The sequence below is a fragment of the Pararge aegeria genome, chromosome 25 (genome assembly GCF_905163445.1).
Source record: "Pararge aegeria chromosome 25, ilParAegt1.1, whole genome shotgun sequence".
NCBI classification, from domain to species: Eukaryota; Metazoa; Arthropoda; class Insecta; order Lepidoptera; family Nymphalidae; genus Pararge; species Pararge aegeria.
In genome coordinates this window covers 9,870,947-9,893,488 of record NC_053204.1, presented here as the reverse complement: position 1 = coordinate 9,893,488, position 22,542 = coordinate 9,870,947, and the positions used below count along the sequence as shown (strand labels likewise).

Genomic DNA, 22,542 nt, shown 5'->3' with positions numbered 1-22,542 from the left:
TTTACAAGTTTGCCCTTGACTGTAATCCTACTTTATGATAAGAAATGTCATAAATGTTAGAGTTAATGAACAGTTATAATAAAATCATACCAATAAGCTTGGCAGCAGATCTTTGTCGATAGAGTGCTAACTTATATAATTAAATAATTGAAAACATATTAAACTGATTTTATATATAAAACGGTTCCGAACGAAAAGATAGTCAAGGTGCACAGTCAGTGCATATTTGAAAATTTCATTTAGAGAAAATCGACTGTAAGTTTATGAATATAAGAAGTAAAAATAAACTCGTTGTGTAGTTTACTAGGCAAAATAAAATTATTAATTCCTTCTAGGGAAATTGTATATAATATTATTTTATAACAAATTACCGATTGAAATCATTGAGATCTCAATAAATTCAAAGTGTATATAAAATGTAAATGTAAAGTAATTAAGGACTACTTTAACGCAAATAAGCTTTCTAACTTAATACTAATTGACTGTAAGATGGTGATAAAAAAAACTAGAAAATAATTTAGTTATCGCCTAACAACTATGTAAACACACGTTTGAACACTTCTTCTATCCTATATAATTGCCTGTGATCGGCCTACATGAATAAAGAATTTTTGAATTTGAATTTGAACTTCCGTAATTAATATTGCAGTTTGGAATACTTTCTATATATTTTTTTTAAACTATTTGACATTAGATTGGTATAACATATCCTAACTACTTCAATTTAAAACTCGAAAGATTAACATCATAACTTCTAAATATTAGCGTTATTAGTATATTTTAGACATTTTAATAAATAAACTCGCACACTTAAGAAGTACATACTTATATCCAGTGCATCCTCACTAGAGATTAAAAAATTAACTTAAAAAAAAATATCATTTTTCAAATATTGCTTATCGTAACAATATACGAGTATATTAGCACTCTTTCAATCTTATTAACACAAAAGAGTGACTAAAGAAAAAATACTCGAAACTTTAGTCTAACCGGTATGAAAACTTGTCGTTAAGACATTATCCAAACGTCATCTTGAAAACTAGGTTACAATGCGGTAAACGTATTCTTTACGTATTGTAATATTGCGTTATTGCCATTTTAAAACTTTGCCTGACTTCCATTACTGTGTTACCGTTTTACCGTTTTAGGAGTCTTTTTCCCCCTTGTTAGATCTTGGCTGCAATCTCACCTGGTGGTAAGCTGACCTGTAAAAGAGTACCATACCCCTGATTGGTTTCTACGCGACATTGTATCGGAACGTTAAATCGCTTAGTGGCACGTGTTTGTCAAGTGGTAACTAACCACACCAGAAATTATTTTGTAATTAAAATAGACAAAACTTAATTACAACAAAACACAAAAGAAACAACACAAGGAAAACAGAAATAGTACTTAGCGCTAGGTAGCCTTAACAACAGAAGTGATTTTTTTAACAGCCAACCTTATCTTGCGTAGCCGATAAATAGGTGGAATTTGGATGGTGCATATTTAAAAAAAAAAAAGTTTTAAAAACATAAATACTATATTTACGTAATAACTACAAAAATAACACCTAAGATTAAAACTTGGACCTCAAAATTAAAACCACAGTCACCGTTGCGCCAAGGAGATCGTCAAAAATGCTCTAAACATATTTCATCTCGCACAATATAGTAGCGATATAATGTAAACGGTCTATAGCCGACCCCAATTAATATGGCGTAAGGCTAGATGATGGTGATGTTAATGTAAACGGTCTCCTACTTGAAAAATAGGTTGTGTGGCGGAGCGATGCACCGCTCTTATATGAGCGATGCATTTTTCATACAAATTGTAATATAGTATAGTATGATTTATGTAATTGCATTTTTTTTTAAAACGACTGTTTACAATTATTATTAAAAATGCGCTTAACATTTTAGAACTTAAACCTGTGTGTTCTGCCGTGTCGGTTGACCAAGATTATGTCTAAAAGCTCCTTAATGTTTTGGAACTAGTCCGGCAATCACCAAAGATTTATTATATAGTCAAAAATGCACTAAGTATATTTCATCTGACGCAATACAGTAGCGATATAATGTAAACGGTCTCCTACTTGAAAAATAGGTTGTGCGGCGGTGCAATGCACCGCTCATATCAGATGTACGATACATTTTTTATACAAATTGTAATATTGCATTGTGTGATGTATCGGTGTACATATTAAATTCCAATTGATATTTTATCTGCAGCAGAAATCATTCTTTGTACCGCGTTATTTATTCTCGCTAGAATATTGTTTTGTGTTCAATTTTATTGAAGTTATACTTCTTTTGGCGCGTTAGGGAAAAATGATGTGTGTAAACATTTACGATGCGCGCGCACACCGTCACGAAAAACCGACACCCTGAAGTCAACAATTTTGTTTTTAATAAAAGGTTTGTTACTTGTACACTTTGAATTGTCAAAGTCTTTGGTCTCATTCCGGTGATTTAATTGTACAAACAAAAACAATATAAAAAAATAAAAAATGTCAACTATAAAGAAATCTCTACTAAAGTACTAAACGGTATTTTTTGGAAGAGCTCTGTCACAAAGAAACTCTACTACTACTCGAAATGACATATAAAATTAGGTTTGCGATTCGAAATTTTGGGCCATTTGGCTACTCGATTATAGATAAAGCGGTATCAGAAACCGCAAGCCTACCTACCTACCTAACCCTACGTTATGTACCTATAATAGCTGAGGAGCCGGTGGCAGAAATGTTTGAACCATTAATTTTTCGTAGGTTTTTTTTTAAAATGAAGTCACTCTGACCTTTTTCTCATCTTCATATAAAGATCAGTTTTCCGCCAATAATTATTATTCCTTAATATGACTTCAAAACGAATACGTCTGTCGAGATTTCGTTATACGTGTGACGAGATTTCATATATACGTCTGACGAGATTTCGTTTTGAAGTCTGATATGATGAAGACATTGATCATATGATCATCTTCATCATCATATCAACACATTACCGGCCCTTTATAGGGCACTAGTCAATTCCAATGATCCGTTTAGGGGTTGAGGCCGTAGTCCAATACGCCGGCCCAGGGTGGATTGGTCGACTCCACACGCCTTTGAGAATATTATGGAGAGCTCTCAGGCGATGTCTTCCTTCACCATTGTAGCAAGTGATATTTTATTTGTTTAAAACGCCCATAGCTTAAAAAAGTACGCACCTCTAGTGTACGCTTGGATTCGAACTCGGCCCCTCGAAACTTTAGCCGAAGCTCTAACCACTACGCCATTACCACTGTTCTAGGCTACGCATATAAAGGAAGACGTTGAAGTAATCATAAATTTTACCGTGCAGATTTGCCTGGTTTTCGCGAATTATAAAGCATATGTTACAGTTATTTTATAAAGTGGGTAAATAATTAAACATTTGATTAATAACCAATGTTCATGACATGGAATTGGTGGGTATTTTGATATAAATACGACTGCATTATCGATATACTCCAGTCCTACATGGACTCGAACAATGCATAGATACCTCCTGGTGTCTTAGTCGTTTATCACATTATTCCGAAATATCAGCGACAGCTGATTTTGTCATCTCATCACGAGTTTCAACACTCTTTTACCAAACATTCCCAAAGAAGAATTGTCCTGTACAAAGTTGCTACCGGCTCATTAACTATAATAGCTACCAGACAGTAGATAGCGCCTAGCCATTGATTTCACCATTTTAATATTCAAATAACGCGAGACTGATTCATTTCGGTCACAATTCAAGTGGGGGGGATACCGTCCCAAAACGGGGGGTTAGGGGTATTTCAAATTAATTGTCCGTCGACTCTTGGCGAACTGCATTTTGAATAGTTTCTTTGCACTTCAAAGGTTGACGACCACTGGCGCAGTTGTTGGACGTTCAGAAGTGATTTATGCTTTATCAGAACCAGCCTAACTACCCTTTAAATAAATAACAGTACACACATCACAGGTGTGGAGTATAAGGATTAAAGAAATTATAAATTGCACCATACAGATTCTCCTGCTTTTCGCGTAGTATCCCTACCAATATTATAAATGTGAATGTATGTTGGTTTGTTAATCTTTCACGCAAAAACTACTATACCGATCATCATGAAACATTGTTCACATATTTCTGAAGGTATTAGAATTAATACAGGATGCTTTTTATCCCGAAATTAAGCTCAGTTCTTTTGGGAAAGGGGTAGAAGGTGTTTGACGACTTTACACCATAACGCTGTCAGATGATTACCGATTTAAATAATTACTTTTGTACTTTAGAGGTTATACTGTCTGTTTAATTTTGCCCAAATTTCGTGTAGACCTGATGAATGTGATTGGAGATAGAGGACAGAATTCCTCAGCGGACGGCAGCCAACCCGTCATTTAAGGCTTAGCTATCCCAAATACATAAAGTGCGTAGAATTACACCTAAATCGAATGCCATATGTCTTTCGAAAAATAAAAACAAACTCAGACGAAGTCGCGGGCAACAGCTAGTAATAATATAATAATAATAATAATCATTTATTTTTCTAAAAAACAATGTATACAGGTAACCAAAGCTTAACTATATTATAAGCTAGAGGCCCTGATAACTAAACTGAGTATAAACTCGTATGATAGTTATCATTGCTCTCCCCAGTTAACAGTTGCAATAAGACATAGGCTTTGTGCTTATAATTACAAAACTTCAAAGTACATAATATTTAATACTTAGTCTATATAATAATAGTAGTTTTGTTAGTATGTGAATGTGTGTATGTGTTTGTTTGCTTGTTTTAAGTCTTTATTGCACACACACATTTTATATAAATTAAACACAAATACAGAAGAAACTTAAAATAATAAAAATAAAATAGAGCGTGCAAAGGCGGTCTTATCACTAAAGCGACCTCTTCCAGACAACCTTTGACGTTAGGAAAAAAAAAAACGAAGGAACGGGTTGGTGCAGCAATTTGAGTATAAAAAAAAAATATGAAAAAAAATATACTTTATATATTTATAATTATACAAAATAATTTTAATAAACTACTTACTCATAAATTCTAATACTACATACATGTTATACATAATATAAATACATATTTAAGCAATATACTACATACTTTAATATTACATAGATAAGAAATATATGTGTGTGTATGTGTACGGTAGGTATTTTATATAGAATTATAGTATAGAAAATTAAGTTGAATTTTCATAATATGTCATACGCATTAATAATATTAGTTAATAGTCAATAGTCATTTATTCATAAATATTAATATTATACGTCACATAGCAATTATTAAATAATAAATTATCTCATGCAAATGTATATGAATTCATAAATTCATTATAATATTATTCTATAATATCAAATAAGTAAAGTCAATATTCACAATATTTTACGTTCCAAGAATTCATTACAACTGTAGAAAGCCTTCTCGACAAGCCAGGTCTTCAGTTACGATAATATCCTTCCTTACGACAATACCACTTCATAATAAAATGCATCGCTGGTTGGTGATGAAACTTTACTATGGTAGCAATAAACATGGGATGTCGATCCAAAGTCTCCTCTCAGAACAAGAAGAAGTTAAGGCAGTAGACTACCACGCTGGCCAATAAGTGCGGATTGTTAGACTTCACACGCCCTTGAGAACATAATATGGCGAACTCTCAGACATGCAGGTGCTATTTAATTGCTTAAAACGCGCATTACTCCGAAAACTTTGAGGTAAGTACCGGGGATCGAACTCAGTCCCCCAAAAGGGAAGCGGAAGCCTACCCACTAGTCCACCACCCTACCTTTACGTGTCCTGTCACCAATAGTCTATAACAGTTTACTGCTGGACTATAGTTCTCTTATCGCAGTACATGGTAGTAGCAGCACAGAGGACGCTGCTACCCGCTCTCCGTTAGATTTCCTTAGTCACCTCGTACGACACCCGCGAAAAGGAGGGTTGGCGACACCTGATTTCTAATGGAGCACAAATCCTTTAGGTCCTTTTTATTTTAAATCCTTTATTTGTTCTGGACTTTTCTTGACAATAAGAATGTCAGGCCCATCGTTTTCTACACGGAAGTTAATAATTCCTTCTTCTTTTATCTTATCTTACAATCTAATAGCAATCGAATCTGATGGTGATCTGATGGTACCTCTGAATAAGGTGCAGCTAGGATACTTTGCCAAATTTTAAACTTACATATTAATTGGTCGCTCATTGGTCCTTTCTAATACCTGAGTATTTTTTATTTATTTTATTTATTTGTGAGCAATAACATAACTTAACCACTAATTAATGAAACGATGATCACTGTAAAAGTATGAGAATGCGTAAAAGTGCTCACGCCCACCTCCAAAACTTAAAATTTACCACTGTTCACTAGATATTTATCAAGACCTCTAAATACATTCAAAAATATGAATTAAAATAAAACGAGATACAAAAAATATTAATCATCTTAATATATATAAATCTCCTGTCACGATGTTTGTCCGCGATGGACTCCTAAACTACTTCACCGATTTTAAATTAAATTGGCACACCGTGAGCAGTCTGGTCCAACTTAAGAGATAGCATAGCTTAGATCTTTAATTATAGTCGCAATTTCATTTTATTGCAAATTATTTGTCTATAATTAATTGACAGTCACATGTTATATATATATATACTACTATGGCTTTGATATAATATAAGGCTTAGCGATACTGAATACATTAAAAACAAAATCAAATGCAGACGAAGTCGCGGGCAACAGCTAGTTATATTATAAAAATCCAAACACTATATTAATAATAGCTAAATTGTCCATCATTACGGCTGGGTAACTCGACAAAATTGCAACTATCCCCCAATCTAAGCGGAGCGGGCGACCGGGAGGGTGGAAAATCGGAATAATACAGGTGGATAGGGTTGCCAACTTATAATTTAAGTCGAACCAAATGTAGGTGAATCGGTGATAGCCCAATGGGTAGGAATTCGACTTCACTTTCGGGGGAGCAAGTGCGAATCCCAACACGTACTTCTAACTTTTCTAAGTTATATGTATTAAAGCAATTAAAATATCAGTTGCTTTAACGGTGAAGGTAAACATCGTGAGGAAACCTGCATACCTGAGAGTTCTCCATAATGTTCTCAAAGGTGTGTGGAGTCGACCAATCCGTACGGGGCCAGCGTGGTGGACTACGCGTTAACCCCTTCTCATTGTGAGAGGAGACCCGTGCCCTGTGTCGGCCGGAATGGGTTGATGAAATGATGATGATGATGATGGAGTATAGCAAATTAAGCTTAATTTTCATAATATTACAATTCTGACAACTTTTTGAAGTGCAAACGTATTTGGCCGCGTTGAGCGATTTTCAGTGGCGAAAAACCTTATAGGTCGCGTCACCGATGACCTCGACATGCTCGAGACGTTGTATTTTGTGTACACGTTTTTAACAAATATGTTGGGAACCGTTTATTTTTGTGAGATAAAAAGTAAAGTACTCGTATGTTTCTCTCCGTCGTTTCAACTAACTATATGCCAGAAATCAGGTAAATTGGTTGCTTGGTTAGCAAAGGAATGACAAACGAACTAACTATAACATTTTTTGTCCATAATATTCATTAACATATATTTTATACTCCTTATTTGCACACAAAAAATACAGAAAATAAAAAAAAACACACACAGAAGCAGTATATTCCAATTCGGCCCTATCGCTTAGCATCGATCTCTTCCAGGCAACCTTAGGATAAGGAAAACAAAATGGACAACAGACTGCAGGTTGAACATAATAAAAAAAAATTAACATACTAATACTTGAACTAGATTACACAAATAAAATAATACGTAATATAATAAATATAAAAAAAAATAATAAACTAATATGTACTTTAACATATCATAAATATATAAATAACAGTTAGTATTTACAAGTCGTCTTTAATGTAAACTATAGTGAAGAAGAAGAAGCAGAAATACTTTATTGTACACAATCATCAAATACACATAAAATAAAGAATAAACAAAAGAACAAAAATTTTAGGTATGTAAAGGCGGCATTATTGCTGCAAGCACTCTCTTACAGGCAACTGTGTAAGTAGGCAATAGTGATTTTTGACAGCTTTCTGAAATAAAGCATTATGATCTTTGTTTTCCCACAAATACTTGACAGCCCTACGGCCAGCAGTAAATTCACGGTTTTCCACGAATATCGGCTTAAGTGCGAATTGATAAATTATTTGCTCAAAACATTGTTTTATCTTAATTTAGATGACTAAACAAAAATAATGAATTAATGCGTTCCGAGATAATAAATCGCGGGCTTATTGTTCTCGAATTTTCCTTAGAAATAAACGGACAACGTTTTGAATAAATACAGGTGTGACTATCAAAAATATTCTGAAGAAATCTATACTTATAAAATAAGTTTTTTTTTTATGAACGCGCTTACCTCTGGATCTTCTAATTAAAAAAAACGATGGTAATATTAGATTTACTTTTGCATTATTTCAAAGAATGTGTAAAAACACATTTAATACTTCATTGTTACTATACAATTGATGAATTTCTTAATGACAGGGTGGCTTGGAACCAATTATAGATAAATTGTAAACTTATGTTAGAAAAGAGCAACTGCTGAGTTTCTTCTTTGTAGAATCTGCCTTCCGAATAAGTGCTAGAGCCCATTACAAAAAGTCATACGAGTACTTAAAGGTGCCTATATTAAGCCTGCTTGATAAAAATGAAATTTGAATTGAACTTGAATTTAATTTGAATTGAATTAGAATTGAATTTGAATTGAATTGGAATTGAATTTTAATTGAATTGGAATTCAATTTGAATTGAATTGGAATTGAATTGAATTTAAATTGAGTGATAGTATTTCGAATTTTAATTGCATTGCCTGCAATTAAACCTACTTGTAAGACAAAAAGCTCACCAATGCGCCAAAGATATCAACATAAATTTTATTAAGACTAATGACTTTTTTTCTTTTGTTGCAGCACCCCCCAACGCAGTCGAAATCATCAATCACCCCCACAACTCTAAGCTGGAAATGAAGGAGGGTGAAGACGTGGTGTTGGAATGCCAAGTGAAGAACGCCAAGCCAGCTGCCAAGATCGTGTGGTACAGGGGGAACCAGGAGATGAAGGGGGATAAAGGTATGAATATTTTTTTCGCGTTTCGGCGCGTTGAATGAATGAATACACTTTTGTTGTACACCGCAGAGAAAATTTACAGAAATACAAATACAACAGCACAATAAGGTAGTACGTACGACATCTTTGCAATTTGTGTATGCGTGTCACCTATGCTATGGAAAAGGACATGTACTTTATATACCGATAGTACCGATAGATAGATAGAGTTTAGTACCTCTGAAAGAGTTTCCGTGGTAAGATTAAAAATTGTTAAAGTGCGGAGCTTTAGACCCAATTCTGAATTCCAGGCAGACGAAGTCCCGGGCAGAAGCTAGCAAATAATAAATGCATATTGATGGGCATACCTAACGGATATGCTCGGATGAACTTCAAAAGCGGAAGTTAAAATCACGTAAAATAAATCGACAATTAAAAATACCGTTTTCAACTGACAACATGCATTGGACATATGTCATTCTGAAAATCTACTGAAAATACCGTAATAGACTAAGAGATGGCTTTTTTTTTTCACTACAAGTGAATCCCTTAAAATCTCACCTGCTGGTAAGTGAGGATGCAGTGTATGGTGGAAACGGGCTAACCTTTCAGGGATATGGCTATTATATTAGACCTCTACCCCAAATCGGTTTCGACGCGTCATTGTACCGGAACGCTGAAGCGATAAGTTGCACGTCCTTTTCGGTATCGTGGTAAGTGGCAACGGCCGAAGCCTTCCATCAGATCTCAACATCGAACATTCAGAAATTATTAATTTCCAAATTGCCAAAATGGTGGTAGACAAAAATAAGGAGTCCGCTGTAGTTTCATCTTTTGTATTTCAAAGTGTTGAGCTGAATTATCTTTATCACATTAAATTATTATAACTAGGCCAGAGAGTTAAACGAGCGTTCCTAAATACACGTTTTAATTTTTTTTAACACGACATTCCTGTAAAATTCCTTCCGGTTTTTGGCCCGAATAATGACAGAGCCCGTTCAAGGAAGTTCTACTGTTAAGCTTTTTTCTACTGCAAATCAGCCCTACTGCGCCTCAGGTTGGTGTAAAAAGGGCGGCACTTTGTAGAACGTGTTGCTTGCATGCCAAGCGAAGTTTTCCTCTGCTCATTTTCAACTGACTAGCATATGGGCAACCTTTGTTCTAATTAAATTATTACAATGAAAAAAAAAATTAACATTTTAAAATGTATCAATCATTTCGTCGTCGGCTCTCGGACTACTTTTTTTTCGACTAGATAGTTGAGCGAATGGGTTTGACATCGTGTCATTATCGATTTGGAAAATCGCAACGCATATAACACACACAGCTTTTTTGTTACGGTTCGGTCATAGCTGGTGACTATTTCGGTATATTATCGAACCGTCTTTTAAGTCTTTTCTATAGAAGTACTACTGCTATGCTTCTTTCATTAATAAATAAATAAATAAATAAATATACTACGACGATACACAGTCCGCAATCTAGCCCCAAAGTAAGCGTAGCTTGTGTTATGGGTACTAAGATAGCTGATGAATATATTTTTTTATGAATATAATACACATAAATACTTATAATATACAAATAAACACCCAGACACTGATAAACATTGATGTTCATCACACAAAAATTTTCCAGTTGTAGGAATCGAACCCACGACCTTGGAATCAGAAAGCAGGGTTACCCACTGCGCCACTCGCCGTCAAGGCCGTCAAGTCCGTCAGCATTGGTGCAATGCTTTGCTTCGGTCTGAAGAGCGTGGTTGCCCGTGTTATTACAGTGGTCCAAGTTTCGAATGGCCTGTGCGGTTTTCAACTATTTTCATACTCGAAAACGACTCCTCGATAAGGAGCGAGAAAATCTTGTACTTAAGGCTATAGAGAAAGTTTAGAAATCATTATCATTATCATATATATCTATGTTCCACTTCAGGGCACGGGTTTCCTCCCACAATGAGAAGGGGTTAAGGCCGTAGTCCACCACGCCTCTGAGATCATTATGGAGTACTCTCAGGCACGCAGGATTCCTCGCGATTTTTTTTCTTCACGGTTGAAGCAAGTGATATTTCAATTGCTTGAAACGCTCATAACTAAGAAAAGTTAAAGGCGCGTGCTGGGATTCGAACTCGATGTTCTTCCAATTGAGGACTGTCCTATCACCGCTTCCATTTAAAAAATAAAACACTTAAATTGTCCATGGGACTTGTCCAAATTAGGTAATCGGTTATGAAGCTAATTTTAGTAACACTAGATAGAAGAGCTGTATTCCTAGATATTCGTAAATTTATCCCATTAGCAAGTTTACGAATTACAAACTAAAACTTTCCCGCCATTATCAGCATAAAAGGTTTCAAATTGCGTTCCGGCAGTCCGCTTAATTTCGGAATGGACCCAAACTAAAAATGGGGCAGGAAGTTTCTCTTATTGCGAAGCAAATGAGGGGTAACATCAGTATAATGACTGGGGGTAGGCAATTTTTGCGAGACGTATTTTAGGTCAGGTTACATGTATGAATTTATATGCAATGAACAATGTAGGTATTGCATTCTAGGTTTAAATATTGAGAGACTAGGTTACTTTGCGGCCGTTTATTTTATATATATATATATATATACATACATATTTAATAATCTATACTAAATATATTTGTAATCTCCTACTGAGAGTAGTATTTTAGGTCAGGTTGCATTTATGAATTTATATGCAATGAATAATGTATGTATTGCAGTTCTTGGTTTAAATATTGAAGACTAGGTTACTTTGCAACCGATTATTTTATTTATATATATTTGTAATCTCCTACTGAGAGTAGTATTTTAGGTCAGGATGCATGTATGAATTTCTGTGCATAGGCAATGCATGGTAGGGGTAGGGGAAGGGGTGTAGCAATTTCATTAAATCCATACCCCTAATTGGTTTCTACACGACATCGCATGGGAAATTTTAATCGCTTAGTGACACGTCTTTGTTTATAGCATGGTAACTATCCACGGCCTTCACCCAGATCTGACCACAGAAAATTCAGAATTTAATTATTTTCCAAGTTGCCCTCACCGGGGATCGAATACGAGACCTCTCACTTGAAACCACAGCGCTTACCACTGCGCTACTGAAGTCGTCAAAATACTAGGCTATCATAGCTTATATGTACATACTTTGTCGTACCCAGCCTATAGCAAGCCTTGATCCTTACTACATCCAAATAAATTCAATAATACAGGCAACATGTCAACACTGTACTTATCTATTGATAAAGTGCCCCAGAAACCGCGCACTCGTACGCTAGTTGAAAACTCGATGCTCACGGTAATATATCGATAATTGGGTCCCCATCACTAATTGGCGTTATCTCGCTGCCATTAATTAAGCAAGTTTTCAATTTCAATTAACAAACAATCGACCTGCTCTATTAAACTGAGCGGTTTTATCGATTATCGATATGTTTATGCGCATGACTAGTTTTTCGCGGTTTCCTTTTAAAATTAATGTTTATTTGCGGCTTTTAAATTGTAAATAAACATCGATTAATTTGAATTGTTATTACCTTTTGTGCAATTTAAAATATATAAATTAAAGATTTTAAAATACCCTGAATTTCTTTATAGTGTACATTATTCTAATAGTCAAGACTAACACTAATAGCTAATGTAAAAAAATATGTAGATAATTCGCCTAATATTGTGGTGGCGAAATTGAAATTTGTCATTGTAGTATTCTACTAGTCAAGGCCTTTGATTTGGTACCCATATCGAGGGAGTCGTAAATAAAAAAAAAAAGAAAAAGTAATCCGCCATTTTGTACGGTGACTATTTTGGACCCATTTTCATCAAACATACTTTAGAACGCTCCTTCTAATTTACCTTTTAAACACAAAGAACATGACGAAAGTTTAATGCTTTACAAATAATATTGGTATAGGCATCAGTAATAAATCTTACTTTAAATTGTATTGTATTCACTATTGTGCAGACAATTGCAGACAAATATGCTCACGAATAGGCATACGTGGCAGTAAGGCAAATGTAATAAATAAAGAAACTAAAAAAAAAAAAGTACCGTCTATTAAATTTTTAAACTTCGAAGTTGGAAGCTTTTGGTATTCCAAAAAGACCTGATTTGTAAGTAACTTTTAATGATGTAAAGTAAAGTTGCCAAAGGTCGAACTAATCCTATAAAACGGAGCTTTCACGATTTCAAAACGCCATATCGTCTCAGTAAAACGGTTTTTAAAATATCCTCAAAGGGTACTGAAACCATAATTTTTTGCAGTTCAATTAATATACTCATACTGGTTCAATAAGAGAAGTAAATCCTTATTTTCTTAATCTATACTTATATAAAACTGTAACTGGAAGATTGCATGATGTATTCTGTACATTTAATATTTTTTGAAAATTATGACCGGGGGGTGCTTTATAATCGTTACGGAGTCCGAAACAGATTTTTATTTAATTTTTGTCTGTCTGTCTGTCTATCCGGGCATCACGTGAAAACTACTGAACGTATTTAAATTCACATTCTTCTATGGAGTTTGGTAATTTATTGTATAAAAAAAAAGTGTGTGCGGGTAACCTTTACGAGCGATTGAAGTAAAACTTTTATTATTTTTTATTGATGAAAGAGTGAAGTGTTCCTGGAACTCCGAATATTCACTCTTTAATTTTATATTCTATTTAAAATAAATTAATGTCCCTTTCACATTTTATAAATATTTTCATTTGTTAAATACAATAATTGAGAGTGGTAGAATGTCTCAATCGTCAGATAATTTATTAATAATTTATTTAATACAAAAGTAATAAATAAACAAGTTTATTTAGAGTTAAAAAAACTTAGCGCTTCAGATTTTTTTTTTTAAACTTGAATTTTTACTCACTGCGCTATTCACAATTGATCCGTTTGAAAATATTGGAAATAAATAATCCTCATTGATTATGACACTTGCCACTAGCTGACGTATAAGACCAGAAGCGTGGAGTATATGACATATACTTACGACCAATGCAAATTATTATTTGAGCTGAGCTACTCCCTAGTCGCGCCTAAAGAAGTTTTACTTCAAAAATGCCAACCATTAAACCAAAAACTATTGCATATGCTAATCAAATCATACACGTTCCATAGAGCGGTAAATAGTCGATAAAACAGAGCTGGCAAAAGCTGATACGAGAGCGGGGTATCGTAGTCGAAAGGTCACGTCAACGTCACTCAATAGCTATTGGCTCTGTAAAATCTGAAGCTTGCACGGATATAAAGACGCTGGGGGCGGCAGAACTATTACTAGAGTTTGCTTGCCGTTTACTAATCTTGTTACCAACTTAAGTTATATATATATAAATAAATTAATCAACACTCGCTTTATATGGCTGTTTTTTGAAGTAAAACTTCCTTAAAATTGTTGTGATTTCAAACCGGATGCAACTGAAAACACGACAAGTAAGAGACACAAATACAAAAATGTGTAGGATGAAGCCGGCAAAGAATGAGACAGAAATATACATACTATTCTATCTGTTTTTTCCCTATTTAAGTTACCAAGGAAACCGAATAATATCTAGATAAAGAAACAAACACATAAATGTATAGGACAGAGTGAGACAGAAAACATTATACATTTTTTTAACCTTTTTTGTTACCATGGAAACTAAATAATAAACCTTAAATTTATCCTAATAGTTCTGATACTCTACATCCACCTCTAGTAACTAGGCACGGGCGAAGCCTCCCACCCCCCCGTCCAAAATAAACATTCTAGTGGGAGGTTTCGGCCGTAGAATGGCATTTTTAGAGTGCATTTCGCCAGACGCTGCTGGCACCATTTAAAGAGTACATTTTTAGGGTCCTCTATGGATATTTTGTATGTCAGTTGACACCAAACTTAGCTTGACACCAAATAACGTCCGTACCATTACGTAATTATATCTGACAAACCGAAATGGGCACAGGTGGAAACTTATTTGGATTTAACAGGTTATTTGTTTGCAACTTTCTACAGTCGCTGCTGGCTAAATTTGTTGTCAACTGAGATACAGAATCGGCATGCAGGTGAGATTGCACTCGAAGGCTTGTAGTAAAATTAAAAAAAAAACAAATAGTTTCTCTATGATCAAAGCCACATCCAGACGTCCTATCCTCAGTCAAGTGATGCATCTAACGAAAATCGACATGTAATATTCCGCTATGAATTTCGGCTCGCTACGGCTTGGGGTTGGCATTTTTCTATTACAACCATCCCTTATCTTTATTACTCATGGATTAATGGTAATGCGGAGCTATCAAACGCTCTCCATAGTATGACTCCATACTAGTTGTTGCCTTTCTTTGTCCGCGTTTCTTGAGGATTTTTAACAGAGGGAACTGTTTTTTATTCTGCGCTTAACACATAAGACATACATGGGATCTACGTCCTTTAAAATTCAAGTCTATTGGTTGCGAAGTTAGGGAGTTCAGGAAGGACAAACAAACACGCATTTAAAATATTTGACGGCCGACTGGCGCAATGGGCAGCGACCCGGCTTTCTGAGTCCAAGGCCGTGGGTTCTATTCCCACAACTGGAAAATGTTAGTGTGATGAACATGATTGTTTTTCAGTGTGTATTATTCATTACAAAAATATTCATCAGTAACATCGCCATCTAGCCGAAAAGAAAGCGTAGCTTGTGTTATGGGTAGTAAGATAACTGATAAATATTTTAATGAATAATATCCAGAAATACTTATAATATACAGATAAACACCCAGACACTATAACACATTCATGTTCGTCGCACAGACATTTTCCAGTTGCGGAAATCGAACCCACGGCCATGGGCTCAGAAAGCAGGGTCGCTGCCCCCTACGCCGACAGTCGTTTATTTGAACATACTAAAAACCAGACCAACGAGATCCTAAAAATACTTTATAATAAACACAACTTTTTATATGATTTTCCCAGGGTAGAGTATATACTATAAAGCAGAGTTTTTTTCCCCGTGAGTGATCATTACCGAGTCGAAATAATTCCGAGCTCCTTTACGAGGGGTACTTGGATACGCGCCGTTGTTTATGGTACGACCCTTGTGGTTTTGGGGATATCCGGGAATGGGTAAAACCCATTTGCAAAAGAACTGGTAGTCCAAATAAAAGTGCTGTCACTAACACATGAAAAGTTTCTCTGACCCAAATTTAAAAAGCTTTAATTTAGAACCTGAGAATACTGAGAACCGCGTCTTAAGTGACTACCGGAGATATGCGGTTTCAAATCGTGAGGATCTGAAAGGAGAATGCGGACGTACTATAGGAGTTGGTTTACATAGTACTTATAAGGTGCCTTCATGGAATTTATCTCATTTTGAAGGGTTTGATAATTACAATACATTACCAAAAACAATAAAACTCTAGTTCGGATTTCAAAGTTACAAGCAAATGAAGTTCGTGAATTAAGGTTATATTTGACACATGCGATTATGGTACCTTGATTGATGGTACTGTTCACAATATGTATATTTCGTTTCGTTTTGTTTTGTTTTTGCGTACACAAGTGACGTACCTCTTTTGATTTTTTTGAGTAGATTTAAAAAAGATGACGGAAATAATAGAACCACTAATTCATCTCATTAAAGATTTTTTAACCGTCGAAGTTAAGGCTTGGGATTTAAAAGGTTTTTCTTTAAAAATAAAAACTTAATTTTCGATACCAATTCGAATGAGGCACCAAACGAAACCGTGTACCGGCATTCTCCTTTTTACATGCACTTTAAATACAAGTTATACAGTTGACGGTTTTAGCTTAAAAACCCTTTTAAAACTGTCTTGTCTTTTAAAAATGGATTATATTATTGGTGGAATAGTATAACAATTATAAAATCAAAGCAGTTAGTTTTAAAAACTTTGTAAACCAGGATGCTACAATAAACAATATTAACAAAGTTGCGAGTAAAAGAGTAGTTAATGTTAATTTTGGAACACGTCCAAGATCCATTATTAACGCTCGATTTGCAACAAAAAAACGACCATTTTCGAAAAATTCTCCCGACAAATTCCCCGCAAGAATAGAATACGGAGTGACTGTCTCTGTGAAATTCATGCATTTTTTCCAAACAATTCCATCTCAAAAGATGAGAAACGCGGCCATTCCACTTCAAATGCAAGCGTGATTTACACTAATGTATAGGTTAATGGTACGGAACCCTCACTTTTATTTCATAAGGGGTGGATATTTTCCAGGAACTTGGTTACATACGTTGATATAGGGAATGCAGGATATCTAACTGTTCGTCCGCGTACTTAAGTAATAGTGTAGCTTATTGGACAGAAGCAGGAATTCCATGATATATTATGAAAGTAAAGCTAAAAATGCTACACTCCACGAAAAGCAGGAGAATCTGTAGGGTGTACTTGTATTTATAATTTCTTCAATCTTTATCACACCAAACAGAACTTCGGCAATGTACCCACAACGCACGTTTCGCTCCGACACCGGAGCATCGTTAGAAGATGTTGACTTACAATGAATAATTTGATAAATAATTAATTTTTGATTGAATAATTTATTAAATGAAATGTTTTATTGTCAAAACTCTTCCATTCTATTATTCTAGAAGAGTTTATTGTAACAGTGCTCACCTGGGAAAGAAGTACCAAAAACTGGCGCAAAGCAGCATGGATGCCGGTGTAATTACAGGCTCACACCTCAGATTGATGGACACAGATCAACGCGGCGTTGCAGGACATGTTTCTGACATGCCCTGCGAAGTGGTGTTCTGTTTACAGGCGATGTTTTTCCACATCTCATCAGAAGGATCATCTGCTAAGTCTATCAAATAATAGCATAAAAAAACAGTAATTTGTTGAAGTTATACTACTTTTGGCGCGATGGAGAAAAATGATGAGAGAGAATTTTTACGTTGCACGCGCACACCGACACCTGAATTCTACATCGTAAAGTTAGTTCTAGGTGGCATAAAAATCGATAACTATGTTCGAGTTGTATATTCTAGTATTTTTATATTTAGAACACGTGTTTCGTAACAGTACAAACAGTGTGAATAAATAAATATTTAACGTTAATAAAGCCTTTTTTATTGAAATAAAATCTTTTTGATTAATTTTAATGTTTATCGCTAATCACTACTGCATTTTAGTTATTTGTTTTCGATACGCCAAAGAAGTATAACTTCTAACGCGTGTTCACACAATCTTTTTTTTTTTTCTTTTTAACACTAGATTTTTTTTTACTTTTTACATTTGTATACGCAGTTCCGACTTAGGACACATAACGGAAAACGCCTGCTTCTATTCAGTATTTAGATTTATGCGTGTCTAAAAATTCGCACGTATATCAACGGCAGCAGTACTGTGTTTAGAAATAACCATTTTCCCCGTATCGTTATTTTATTTGGTACGTTGCCCTGATGGACGAATTGCGAACGTTTATTGTATCAGGTTTAGTTAAGGTGAATGCTGCCCAATGATAAAGGGCTATTAATACCCTTTGTATTGTGGCGCATTGTTTTGTTATAATAAATACAGAAATTGTTTATTTTAGGTATTTCGTTTCACAACGATATGCAAGGATAGCCTAGTGGATATAGCCTAAGGAGTGGATTTTATTTAATAAATCGTGGTGACTACACGATTGATGAATTCCTAAACGACAAGGCTGCTTGGAAGCAGGCGTCTCCGCTCCCATCTCTCACAATACAGAAAAATTCTAAAGATTGTTAAACTTTAAAATGTTGGAAAAGAGCAATCTGCTGAGTTTCTTGCCGGCTCTTCTCAGTGGAATCTGCCTTCCGAACCGGTGGTAGAGTCACTACAAACTTGACGTTTCATAAGTGCTTTTGAAATGAATGAATTTTGAATTTGGAATTTTCAATTTGGGGGGGGGGCTGTGTTCAATCCCCATTTCTAATATTTCATCATCATCATCATTTTGTAGAGAGTTCCACAATACACGGTCCTGGGCCGCTTACGAGCAGCTAACCTAATTCTATTATTTAGGAGTTATTTATTTTACATATTGTTAGTACGGCAGGCCCACTTACACTAATAGATATAACTACGTTATTAACGGATAACTATGAGACAAATTAATGAAAGATGACATTGAACATTATAAAAGACATGGTATTAATATAGTGTTCTACAGTGATACTCTGTTATGTGCGTTTATAATTCAAGCAATTTAATATAAATAATAAATAATAATCCTTTATTGCCATACTCTATTGTTAATACAAGAACTCGAACTAAAATATTACCAATTTTCAGTCTGCTTCAGTAACAAACTGAGCAAACAACCGCGTCACCCGTTGCGTTATTATTATAACAAAGAGTTAAATTTCAATAAAAAATTGTAAAAAGAGCAAATAAAACGAACAAAATCCTATTCACATGGCATATATTGATCTATCTGCTTCAATTTGTAAGCTAAGGTAGAATTTCTTTACTTTGTGTTTTAATACTATTTCGCTAAGAGAATTATCACATCTACGGAACTAAGGAGGAAGATCATTCCAGATCTTGGCCGAAGCTAACCGAAAGCAACCGTGTCACGCTTCAAAGGTGAAGGAAACCATCTTAAAGGCGTTTGAAGTCAACCAATATGCACTTGGCCAGCGTAGGAGACTGCGGTGTGAATCCTTCTCATTCTGAGTGGAGAAGTGGGTTGATTATGATGATTTATAATACTTCGGAAGACATTCATCAAAAATTCAAATTCAAAAATTCAAAATTCAAAATTTAAAATTCATTTATTTCAATTAGGCCTAATATAAGCACTTTTGAAACGTCAAGTCTGTCTGTGTGTAGTGACTCTACCACCGGTTCGGAAGGCAGATTCTACCGAGAAGAAGCCGACAAGAAACTCAGCAGTTGCTCTTTTCCAACATTAACAATTTACATTTAACATTTCAAAATTCATTTTTCTATCTTGTGAGAGATGAAAGCGGAGCCGGATGCTTCCAAGCAACCTTGTCATTAAGAAATTCATCAATTGTATCATCATCATCATCATCATTTTCATCATCATCATCATATCAACGCTAAAAACTACCTATTATAGGGCACGGGTCTCCTCCCACAATAAGGAGTTCACCACGCTGACCCAGTGTGGAATGGCGCACTCCACACACCTTTGAAAACATTATGGAGAACTCTCAGGCATGAAGATTTCCTCACGATGTTTTCCTTCACCGTTGAAGCAAGTGATATTAAAATTGCATAAAACGCACATAACTTGGAAAAGTTAGAGGTGCGTGCTGGATTTCGAACTCGGGGCCCCGAAAGTGTAGTCGAAGCCCTAACCACTGGGCTCTCACTGGCAATGACTATGTGTCTATTTAAAGCAGAAAATATAAGGTTTTTCGAGATATAATTGAGAAATCCAGAGTCATTCTTGATGGAGATAACATATTGTGAGACCAAATTGGAATATGATGGAAAATTTAGTTGGAAAGACTTCTGATACCTTTTAATTTACGGCTGACTTTTTGACGGCCGACTTGCGCAGTGGGCAGCGACCCTGCTTTCTGAGTCCAAGGCCGTGTGTTCGATTCCCACAACTGGAAAATATGTTTGTATGATGAGCATAAGTGTTTTTCAGTGTCTGGGTGTTTATATGTATTTTCTAAGTATTTATGTATATATAATTCATAAAAATATTCATGAGTCATCTTAGTACCCATAACACAAGCTACGCTTTCTTTGGGGCTGGGTGGCGGTGTGTGTGTTGTCGTAGTATATTTATTATTATTTTATTAATTAGTTCGCAGAATTGGGGAACGATTTTGTTGAGCGAAACCGAATTTCGACGTCCTCTTTCACAGCGGTGTGTTTTTGAGGTCTTTGTATGCGAGTTCTCGGGTTTGAGTCCTCGTTATCATCACTACTTCCCGGCGCAATGGTGAGCGCTGTGAATTTAAGAAGGAGGTCCTGGGTTCGACTCCCAGGAAGGTGAATTTGGGAATTTATAATTTCTGAATTTTCTCCGGTATGGTCTGGTGGCTTTGGCAGTGGCTACTTACCACCCTACTGACAAAGACGTATGTATATATATCTATCGATAAAACAAGAATAAAATTACATTTTCTAAAAATGAATCCTAGCTAGATCGATTTATCGCCCCCGTAACCCCCGTTTTTTAGGATTCATATTGTGTGTAACGATGGGGCTGACATATAGGTAACCTATAAAAGTCCCTTAAAAAAAAAAATAGATTAAAAAAAAAAAAAAAAACTCGCCTGTATACAAAATTTCATGAAAATCGTTGGAGTCGATGCCGAGATTCCAATTATATTTATACAAGAGTTGCTCGTTTAAAGATATAAGATACTTTAGATTTTGTATTAGTAACGATGAACGCAGGCTTATATCCAAGTTTACTTAAACCGTGTTACTATGTAACGTGTAATATTATTTGTGTGATATCCGAGTCTCACAAGCTATCTCGCCCTCAGAGGGACTGTTATGTCTAAATTGCCAAAATTAAGCCGAATATACCTCCAGGGCGTGCGTAGCGTGAAATATGTGTAGAACTGGCGCTTACAGCTCACTTTATAGGCGTATGGGCGAACGTACGTTATATTAGTTCACCTCCTTAATATTATCCACGAAGCAAAATTACACTTACTGAATATATATCATTGTACATAATTTGAACCGTTGATAGCCCAGTGGGTAGGACTTCGACTTCACTTTCGGAGGGCCGAGTTCGAATCCCAGCACGCACCTCTAACGTTGTGGGCTGGATGGGTTGATATGATGAAGTGAACTATACCATCCAGTGATTAAGCCACACTTATACCCTATTTTAGCCAAACCTTCGCATGGGAAAGTGGTATTTAGGGCTAACAATGGTAGGGTATTTTGCCCCGCAATGTATTTTGTCCCCCAATGTATTTTGTCCCCCAATATATTAGTCCCGCAATTTATACTGTCCCCCAATGTATTTAGTCCTGCAAGGTAATTTGTCCCCAAAATTATTTTGTGCCCCTATATTGTCTGTTTGGATTGCCACGATTATATTATCACCTGGTAGCAAAAAGCGGCTACTGTACAAAAAACAAGGTTCTATAAAAAAAAAAATTGGACTAAAATTCAAAAGTGCCATTACTATTAAGTTCTAAGGACTATAATTCTCGTTTTTAATATTGAAACTGGGGCGTAGTTTTAACTAACGTTACTAGGTTCTGTAATTAACTTAATAAAAACAATTTTCAAGTCTTATAAGCTTTTTGTGCCACGACTATAAAATTCTCAACTCAGTTTTTTTCCACCTTAATAACAGACGTTTGTTTTATAAAATTATTATAACGATCACCGTTTTGCTAAGTGCAAACGATTTTCTTATTAAACAATTAATTCATATAATAAAACGGTTTAAACCTACTATTGGGATTTACAGTCGGAGCTGTTATTTTAGATGTGAAATTTTCTGACTGCTCAATAAAACGTAGTGGTAGAGTTT

The 22,542-nt window shown here is 35.2% G+C and overlaps 1 protein-coding gene across 2 annotated transcripts in view; it reads left to right on the top strand.

Moving 5' to 3' along the window:
* The window catches only part of LOC120634824 (nephrin), a 391,882-nt gene that overhangs the window by 216,118 nt on the left and 153,222 nt on the right, over positions 1–22,542 (top strand). For both annotated transcript variants that reach the window (XM_039905648.1, XM_039905647.1), the window contains exon 5: positions 8,965–9,123. In XM_039905648.1, the coding sequence (XP_039761582.1) occupies positions 8,965–9,123 (159 nt within the window). The remainder of the gene's footprint in view (positions 1–8,964; positions 9,124–22,542) is intronic.